At 42.0% G+C, this 10,357-nt stretch overlaps 1 protein-coding gene and 1 pseudogene across 1 annotated transcript; both read left to right on the forward strand.

Annotated features, from left to right (window-relative positions):
- Positions 1–697: 697 nt before the first annotated feature.
- Positions 698–2,534, forward strand: LOC113094037 (zona pellucida sperm-binding protein 4-like; annotated as a pseudogene).
- Positions 2,535–8,059: 5,525 nt separating this feature from the next.
- On the forward strand, positions 8,060–9,919 carry LOC113094028 (zona pellucida sperm-binding protein 4-like). Its single transcript, XM_026259653.1, has 8 exons — positions 8,060–8,436; positions 8,514–8,701; positions 8,775–8,872; positions 8,940–9,097; positions 9,175–9,367; positions 9,432–9,579; positions 9,654–9,726; positions 9,808–9,919. The coding sequence occupies exons 1-8, from the start codon at positions 8,100–8,102 to the stop codon at positions 9,882–9,884; spliced, it is 1,272 nt and encodes a 423-aa protein (XP_026115438.1). The 5' UTR covers positions 8,060–8,099; the 3' UTR covers positions 9,885–9,919.
- Positions 9,920–10,357: the final 438 nt, after the last annotated feature.

The raw sequence follows: 10,357 nt of genomic DNA on the forward strand, positions 1-10,357 counted from the left end.
TCGGATGCGCATGCGCTTTTCACTTGTAAAACTCAAGGGTATATGGGTAATGTAGTCTCGGCTCTCTGTGGGACGAATTAGGATTAGGATAGGATAGACTTTTTTCATTTTTATTCAGCCCTACATAAATACATTTTGAGATTCTTACTTAGCCTAACGAGTAGTTAAAATACAACAAATACACATTTCTCCTGATCAGCCACAAAAATGGAGCTTAATCACAAATTATTTACATATTTACATGAATATTATGGAAACACACTGAACTTAATAACAAATATTTGGGTAAGACGCTATGGTAAAAGTGTGTAGGCCTATTATTTAAATAATAATTATAATAACAGTATAAACAGCACATATTTGAGTATGAATGAACAACATGATAGGAGCAGTTTGCCCTCACGTGAATCCCCATGTTATAACTTTCAAGACTTCAAAACATTCAAGTTTATAACTGACCACCTCTAAAAACAAATTTATAACTGTCTTTTCAAAGAAATATGAATCTTTGGGGCTGCTGCTTTGACGCTGTACAAACGCTTCCAGTGTGAAACGGGTCAAGAACCAATGAGAATCGCCCAGTTGCATGATCTCACACTTGCCTGGAGAATCATGATTGTTAATGAAGTGGGAGGGACTATTGCTAATTAGCTGAGCTACAAGAGTACAAAAAGACCAATGTGCAGTATCTTAATAGTGTGGTTAGCTGTTGGACAATGGCTGGAAGTTGGTGGCTGGTTCAGGTATTAGCACTGTGTGCTCTCTGTCATGCTCTTCCAAAGAAGGGTAAGTGGAGTAAACTGTCCCAGAATCCTCCAGCTCTGATGCTCCAGCAAACTGACCAGCGGCTTCAGCAGTCAGTTCAACAGACTAATCAGCAGCTTCCTCAGAAGATTCAGTTTCAGAAGCAAGTAGCGAAGGCTGAGCCTTTGGACAGATGTTCTGTAGCTGATTCTGAGCAGATCCAATGTGGACAACCTGGTATCAGTAGTGCTGAATGTGAAGCTATCAACTGCTGCTTTAGTGGACAGCAGTGTTACTATGGGAAGACCGGTAAGAGTGAGTCAGGGTTATACTCTCAGTTAAACTGATCCTCAACATGAACCTGCTCTTGTTCCTCTCTGTTCCAGTGACTGTCCAGTGTATAAGAGATGGTTAGTTTGTGGTAGTGGTGGCTAGAGATGTTACACTGCCTCGACTGAGTCTGGATTCAGTCAGTTTACTGGGAGGAAGTGACCCAGCTTGCAGTCCTGTGGGGTCCACACCTTCCTTTGCTGTATACCAGTTCCCTGTGACTGCATGTGGCACAAGAGTGATGGTGAGGAGATGCTTATGGTTTTATTCTGCATGGCCTGTGATGGACTGGATGCCAACAGTGTTGCTATTTGCAGGAGGACAGTGGTTATGTGGTGTATGAGAACAGAATGAGCTCCTCGTATGAAGTGGGGATTGGACCACTTGGTTCAATCACAAGGGACAGTCACTTTGAGTAGGTGCTCTATGCTGGTCTTATTTGGTGGTCTGTAACAAATGCTACAAGCTCATGGTTTGTCCAGGCTTCTCTTCCAGTGTAGGTACTCTGGCACTTCTGTGGAAGCTCTGGTTGTGGAGGTCAACACTGTTCCTCCACCTTCACCAGTAGCTGCCCCTGGACCCCTCAGGGTGGAGCTTAGACTGGCCAATGGTCAGTGTGTCACCAAAGGGTGTGCAGAAGGTGTGTTCTTGTCCCATGTGTTCCTAGTATCTTTAGACTCCAGGTTGCAGCAGTGTTTAATCCCTGGTGTTCCTCAGGGGATGAGGCCTACACGTCCTACTACAGTGATGCTGATTATCCCATCACAAAAGTCCTGCAGGAGCCTGTGTATGTTGAGGTGCACATTGTGGAGAGGACTGACCCCAACATTGTCCTGATGCTGGGACACTGCTGGGCAACTTCCGCCCCCAATCCACTCAGTCTACCCCAGTGGGACCTTCTGGTTGATGGGTGAGTAATGACCATGTTTATCCAGTTAGTCTGGTGCTTTTCTAACCTCCTTTCCCTTTCAGATGCCCTTACCAGGATGACCGTTACCTGACCACATTGGTTCCAGTGACTGGCTCTTCTGGTCTTCAGTTCCCAACCCACTACAAGCGCTTCATTGTGAAGATGTTCACGTTTGTGGATCCCACATCACTGGCTCCTCTGCAGGAAACTGTATGCCGCTTTACTTTAACCTTTAGTGTTACTCCTGTTTCTAGATTTGACTTGACCCTCTTTCCTCCCTGTCAGATCTTCATCCACTGTAGTACAGCGGTGTGCCATCCGTCTTCTGGCTCCTGTGAGCAAAGCTGCGGCAGGACTAGTGAGTTCTTGCCCTCTCTTGACTAGAGGAACTGAGAATCTGTCACTATTTCCCTTCACACTTCTAACATTTCTCTTGCAGGAAGGGACACTCATGTGAAGACCATCTCTAGTGAGCAGACGGTGGTTTCTAGTGGTGCAGTTATTCTGATCATGTAAATCTGGTCTCTTTAATAAACCGTGTAAAAACCAAGATCACTGTCTCAATAGTTTGACCTCACACACCGGAATCACCACCTGGAGGGAGACCCAAAGCTTTGCTCCACTAACCACCAGTTATTTCTGCAGTTTGCAAAATGTAGTAAAACGTTAAAAGGCAAGTGCAGTAAACGTCTTGTGTAACTTGTACAGACAAACATGAACACCATATAAACTGTCTGAAGTTTTACATTAATAGTTTCCTGACTTTGGTCTCTTAGTATTATGGCTTAAATGTATTAATGCACATTAAGTGTTTGCAGTGTTTTGTGGCACTGTTTAATGACTGAAATATTGCAGTGGGTGTTTAATAGTAATTTGAAATCACCAAAACTCGCATTTTGTTCACTTGAGAGGTAATCTAAATACTTGTGCCTGTGGAACGGCTAGAAAACTGAAATGCTTGTGCTGCAGTTCTATGGATGATTTCCCGTCCAGGTCTTTGTTGTAACATTAAAACAATTAACTGGTGTTGCTTTGCAGAGTCTCTGCCTCTTGCCCCCCCCACTATATTAAAGGGGTCATGAACTGGGAAATTGAAGTTCCCTTGGTCTTTTCGCCATGGTGGTTGTAGGTTAAACCATTAGTTCACCCAAAAATAAACTGTCATTGACTCTTTAATATCCAACTCTGTTAAAGGATTTTGGTTGCTGTTGGACAGTGTTTTCTCTACTTCCTGTTGGCCTTCTGTAGCTAATCATAGCTCCGTGTAGCTGTTTTTATTTTTCTCTAGAATCTTTTTTTTTTTTTTTTTTTTAAAGTGGTAAAATATAACTTAATTCACGCCATATTTCTGATATTATTGATCAATCTTATCAGATTAACTTTGATCGTTCACTTTTATTATATATCCGTGAGTGAAGTACACCCGCAAAGCGTTAGCACTCGTTAGCTTGTCATTAGCGTTTTCTTTTCTCCTCTCTCTCGCTCCAGTTTTTCACAAGTTCATCAAACAACCGCAGTAAGAATATTTCATCAAGCACGGTGAGTAATGGCTTCTCCTGCTATCGTTATTTGCAGCTCTTGCCACGTGTACGGTTTATCTATCTCTGTCGCTGATGAGGGATTCACATGTGATAAATGCAGGGAAATAGTTAGGCTGACAGAGAAGATTTCAGAATTAGAGACACGCATCCAATCTTTAATTGAGGACAGTAAGAATGTTAGGGCTCTAGATACGGCTGCCTCCCGTCACAGAGGTCAGTTCATTCTCAGCACATAGAGACTCTTTCACCTAGATATCACACTGTAGAGACTGTGTCTGTTCCTTGAACTAGAAAATACAAAAAACGTTCAAACCAAGTTAAGATTCATTTAATTTAGGTTCAAAAAATAAAAAAACAAGCAATATGAATAAATGATAAAGCTTGGCTTATTGAATTCAGCCGTCAGCTACAGTATCACATCAGACAGTGCACTATAGACCCCCTGAGGAACAGTTCCACTCATTCTCTACTATAGGAGAGGAAGAATTGTATAAACTTGTTAAATCATCTAAACCAACAACATGTATGTTAGACCCTATACCATCTAAGCTCCTAAAAGAGGTGCTTCCAGAAGTCATAGTTCCTCTTCTGACCATTATTAATTCCTCATTGTTATTAGGATATGTCTCCAAAACCTTCAAACTGGCTGTTATTAAGCCTCTCATCAAAAAACCACAACTTGACCCTAAAGAACTAGTTAATTATAGACCAATCTCGAATCTCCCTTTTCTGTCCAAGATACTAGAAAAGGTGGTATCCTCACAATTATATTCCTTCTTAGAGAAAAATGGTCTATGTGAGGATTCCCAGTCAGGATTTAGACCGTATCATAGTACTGAGACTGCTCTCCTTAGAGTTACAAATGATCTGCTCTTATCATCTGATCGTGGGTGTATCTCTCTATTAGTTTTATTGGATCTTAGTGCTGCGTTTGACACAATTGACCACAACATTCTTTTGCATCTTTTTGCAATTTGAAAAACTAATGGAATGCATAGTCGATATAAAAAACTGGATGACGAGTAATTTCTTACTGCTAGATTCAGAAAAAACAGGTGTTAATTATAGGACCTAAAAACTCTGCTTGTAATAACCTAGAACACCGTCTAAGACTTGATGGTTGCTCTGTCAATTCTTCGTCATCAGTTAGGAACCTAGGTGTGCTATTTGATTGCAATCTTTCCTTAGAAAGCCACGTTTCTAGCATTTGTAAAACTGCATTTTTCCATCTCAACAATATATCTAAATTACGGCCTATGCTCTCAATGTCAAATGCAGAAATGTTAATCCATGCATTTATGAGCTCAAGGTTAGATTATTGTAATGCTTTATTGGGTGGTTGTTCTGCACGCTTGGTAAACAAACTACAGCTAGTCCAAAATGCAGCAGCAAGAGTTCTTACTAGAACCAGGAAGTATGACCATATTAGCCCGGTCCTGTCCACACTGCACTGGCTCCCTATCAAACATCGTAGATTTTAAAATATTGCTTATTACTTATAAAGCCCTGAATGGTTTAGCACCTCAGTATTTGAATGAGCTCCTTTTACATTATACTCCTCTACGTCCGCTACGTTCTCAAAACTCAGGCAATTTGATAATACCTAGAATATCAAAATCAACTGCGCATTTAGATTTTCCCGCGTTCACTATGATTTAGTCGCTTTCAGTGGTGGCTCTTCGGGTGAGGCAGGGGAGGCACAGTTTCCCCCAAATTTTGAGGTGAATATGAGGAAGATTTAATGTTAATAAAATTCAATATTCATTTCAGTTCATGTCTCAGAATGTATATATTTTTGTTTGTAATTTCACAGTTGTAATACCATTACATGAAAGCAGTGGCGTAGCACCAAATTCTGGGCCCTGTATACTCTCAAAGTCAGTGGGCCCCCTACACATGCCAATGGGGGTCCAGAGTGTCTGGCACAACTTCATAAACACTGCAACAACAAAAAATTGTTTTGAAGAATGTTTTCGTCAATTTAGTCAGCTTTTTCATTGAACCAAAAAGAAACATTGAGAAGAAGGATAATGGAATGGTCTGTTGCATGCAATAGTAAGGCTTTCCTCTCTGTACACATATCATTAAGTAAAATTTTGCAAGTTTTATTGGTGTCCCCTTCAAAACTTGCTCGTGAGAAATGTTATGTTTATTGCCCCCCCCCCCCCCCCCCAACATTTAGATGAGATTTTCGCCCCTGGTTTGTACAATATTTAGTTTCTGCTGGTCTGACTTAATCAAAATAGTGTTTAAAAATTACTTTCGGTTTATAGTGACCATAACGCATAAAAACGCATTAATGGGAACATTAAAGAAAGTTCTTAAAAAAAGTAACAAAAAAGTTACTTTAAACAGTAATGCATTACTTTTTGGTGTAATCAACAAAGTAATTGAGTTACTTTTTGAATTAAGTAACTTTTAACTAGATAATATTTCTTAGTAACTAGCACAACACTGGTGTTGTCAGTTTGGGAGTTCGGAGCATGAATCATTTGAGTCAGTTCGGCAGTTCGGAGCGGGTTCGCGAATCATTTGAGTCAGTTCGGGAGTTCGGAGCGGGATCGCCAATCATTTGAGTCAGTTTGGCAGCTCGGAGCGTGAATAATTTGAGTCAGTTCGGCTGTTCGACGCGTGAATCATTAGTGTCAGTTCGGCAGTTCGGAGCATGGATCATTTGAGTCAGTTCGGGAGTTCGGAGCGTGAATCATTTTAATCAGTTCGGGAGTTCGGAGCGGGATCGCGAATCAATAGAGTCAGTTTGGCAGCTCGGAGCGTGAATCATTTGAGTCAGTTCGGCTGTTCGACGCGTGAATCATTTTAATCAGTTCGGGAGTTCGGAGCGTGGATCATTTGAGTCAGTTCGGGAGTTCGGAGCGTGAATCATTTTAATCAGTTCGGGAGTTCGGAGCGGGATCGCGAATCAATAGAGTCAGTTTGGCAGCTCGGAGCGTGAATCATTTGAGTCAGTTCGGCTGTTCGACGCGTGAATCATTTTAATCAGTTCGGGAGTTCGGAGCGTGGATCATTTGAGTCAGTTCGGCAGTTCGGAGCGTGAATCATTTTAATCAGTTCGGGAGTTCGGAGCGGGATCGCGAATCAATAGAGTCAGTTTGGCAGTTCGGAGCGGGATCGCGAATCATTTGATTCAGTTAGGGAGTTCGGAGCGTGAATCGATTCATAAAGACATTTACAGTCACTCGCTGGTAGTTTTAGTTTATTTTTTACAGTATCATTTAAACCCTCATGTTTCCTCAAACCTGAATGAAGTACTTTCTTTTGCACAACATAAAAGAAGGTATTTTGAAGACTGTTGCAAAACAAAGATGTTTTGGTCATTAGTGACTTTCACTGCATGTAAAAAAAATAAATAATATATATATATATATATATATATATATATATATATATATATATACAGCTCTAAAAATCGCTTGCAGTAGCTCTGCTACTAAATTTATTTCAAAATTGCAATCCATATACAACTATGATCAGCTTTAGCAGCATTCCCCTCATCCCCTGAGGTAACAACAACTATATTGAAGGGGTTTTATATATATCAGTCAACAGACGACCTTTATAAAAAATAATAAATCATTTTACCCTATTTACATTTCTTACCTTTTTTACTGTATTTATTTGTTCCTTGTTCGTTTTCGTCCATCTAATTAAACGCAAATAAAGCTAAACATTTGTTTCTTTTTTTATATATTATATTCAACAGGGGAGCAATTGAAAAAATAACAGAGCAGCAGAATATGCAATTTTTAATAATAATAATAATAAAAACGTATAGGTACGTTTACCCGCGGGATTTTGCGGGCGGGGAGCGGGAAGAAACTTGATTGTTTGCGGGCGGGAGCGGGAGAAAATAACTTATATTTTTGCGCGGGCGGGGGCGGGACGGAAAAATCCATTCTGCGCAGGTCTCTGAAAGAGTCGGATGCGCATGCGCTTTTTTCATTTTTATTCAGCTCTACATAAATGCATTTTGAGATTCTTACTTAGCCTAACGAGTAGTTAAAATACAACAAATACTTCACATTTCTCCTGATCAGCCACAAAAATGGAGCTTAATCACAAATTATTTACATATTTACATGAATATTATGGAAACACACTGAACTTAATAACACATATTTGGGGTAAGACGCTATGGTAAAAGTGTGTAGGCCTATTATTTAAATAATAATTATAATAACAGTATAAACAGCACATATTTGAGTATGAATGAAACAACATGATAGGAGCAGTTTTCCCTCACGTGAATCCCCATGTTATAACTTTCAAGACTTCAAAACATTCAAGTTTATAACTGACCACCTCTAAAAACAAATTTATAACTGTCTTTTCAAAGAAATATGAATCTTTGGGGCTGCTGCTTTGACGCTGTACAAACGCTTCCAGTGTGAAACGGGTCAAGAACCAATGAGAATCGCCCAGTTGCATGAGCTCACACTTGCCTGGAGAATCATGATTGTTAATGAAGTGGGAGGGACTATTGCTAATTAGCTGAGATACAAGAGTACAAAAAGACCAATGTGCAGTATCTCAATAGTGTGGTTAGCTGTTGGACAATGGCTGGAAGTTGGTGGCTGGTTCAGGTATTAGCACTGTGTGCTCTCTGTCATGCTCTTCCAAAGAAGGGTAAGTGGAGTAAACTGTCCCAGAATCCTCCAGCTCTGATGCTCCAGCAAACTGACCAGCGGCTTCAGCAGTCAGTTCAACAGACTAATCAGCAGCTTCCTCAGAAGATTCAGTTTCAGAAGCAAGTAGCGAAGGCTGAGCCTTTGGACAGATGTTCTGTAGCTGATTCTGAGCAGATCCAATGTGGACAACCTGGTATCAGTAGTGCTGAATGTGAAGCTATCAACTGCTGCTTTAGTGGACAGCAGTGTTACTATGGGAAGACCGGTAAGAGTGAGTCAGGGTTATACTCTCAGTTAAACTGATCCTCAACATGAACCTGCTCTTGTTCCTCTCTGTTCCAGTGACTGTCCAGTGTATAAGAGATGGTCAGTTTGTGGTAGTGGTGGCTAGAGATGTTACACTGCCTCGACTGAGTCTGGATTCAGTCAGTTTACTGGGAGGAAGTGACCCAGCTTGCAGTCCTGTGGGGTCCACACCTTCCTTTGCTGTATACCAGTTCCCTGTGACTGCATGTGGCACAAGAGTGATGGTGAGGAGATGCTTATGGTTTTATTCTGCATGGCCTATGATGGCCTGGATGCCAACAGTGTTGCTATTTGCAGGAGGACAGTGGTTATGTGGTGTATGAGAACAGAATGACCTCCTCGTATGAAGTGGGGATTGGACCACTTGGTTCAATCACAAGGGACAGTCACTTTGAGTAGGTGCTCTATGCTGGTCTTATTTGGTGGTCTGTAACAAATGCTACAAGCTCATGGTTTGTCCAGGCTTCTCTTCCAGTGTAGGTACTCTGGCACTTCTGTGGAAGCTCTGGTTGTGGAGGTCAACACTGTTCCTCCACCTCCACCAGTAGCTGCCCCTGGACCCCTCAGGGTGGAGCTTAGACTGGCCAATGGTCAGTGTGTCACCAAAGGGTGTGCAGAAGGTGTGTTCTTGTCCCATGTGTTCCTAGTATCTTTAGACTCCAGGTTGCAGCAGTGTTTAATCCCTGGTGTTCCTCAGGGGATGAGGCCTACACGTCCTACTACAGTGATGCTGATTATCCCATCACAAAAGTCCTGCGGGAGCCTGTGTATGTTGAGGTGCACATTGTGGAGAGGACTGACCCCAACATTGTCCTGATGCTGGGACACTGCTGGGCAACTTCCGCCCCCAATCCACTCGGTCTACCCCAGTGGGACCTTCTGGTTGATGGGTGAGTAATGACCATGTTTATCCAGTTAGTCTGTGGCTTTTCTAACCTCCCTTGTCCCTTTCAGATGCCCTTACCAGGATGACCGTTACCTGACCACATTGGTTCCAGTGACTGGCTCTTCTGGTCTTCAGTTCCCAACCCACTACAAGCGCTTCACTGTGAAGATGTTCACGTTTGTGGATCCCACATCACTGGCTCCTCTGCAGGAAACTGTATGCCGCTTTACTTTAACCTTTAGTGTTTCTCCTGTTTCTAGATTGACTTGACCCTCTTTCCTCCCTGTCAGATCTTCATCCACTGTAGTACAGCGGTGTGCCATCCGTCTTCTGGCTCCTGTGAGCAAAGCTGCGGCAGGACTAGTGAGTTCTTGCTCTCTCTTGACTAGAGGAACTGAGAATCCGTCACTATTTCCCTTCACACTTCTAACATTTCTCTTGCAGGAAGGGACACTCATGTGAAGACCATCTCTAGTGAGCAGACTGTGGTTTCTAGTGGAGCAGTTATTCTGATCATGTAAATAGTGTTTTTAATAAACGTTCTGATGCACCATGATGGACTTGTCAAGTCCCCTTTATTTATATAGCGCTTTAAACAAAATGCATTGCGTCAAAGCAACTGAACCACATTCATTAGGAAAACTGTCAATACAAAATGACCGTTAACCCCAGTTCAATGAATTCCGTCTCATTTCCATTTAAATGGCATCTGTGCATTAATTTTGCAATCAAGTCAATGATCTCGCTGTAGATGAAGTGACCCCAACTAAGCAAGCCAGAGGCGACAGCAGCAAGGAACCGAAACTCCATCGGTGACAGAATGGAGGAAGAAACCTTGGGAGAAACCAGGCTCAGTTGGGGGGTCAGTTCTCCTCTGACCAGACGAAACCAGTTGTTCAATTCCAGACTGCAGCAAAGTCAGATTGTGCAGAAGAAACATCTGTTACCTGTGGTCTTGTCCTGGTGCTCCTCTGAGACAAGGTCTTTACAGGGG

This window comes from Carassius auratus, unplaced genomic scaffold (assembly GCF_003368295.1).
Source record: "Carassius auratus strain Wakin unplaced genomic scaffold, ASM336829v1 scaf_tig00215230, whole genome shotgun sequence".
NCBI classification, from domain to species: domain Eukaryota; kingdom Metazoa; phylum Chordata; class Actinopteri; order Cypriniformes; family Cyprinidae; genus Carassius; species Carassius auratus.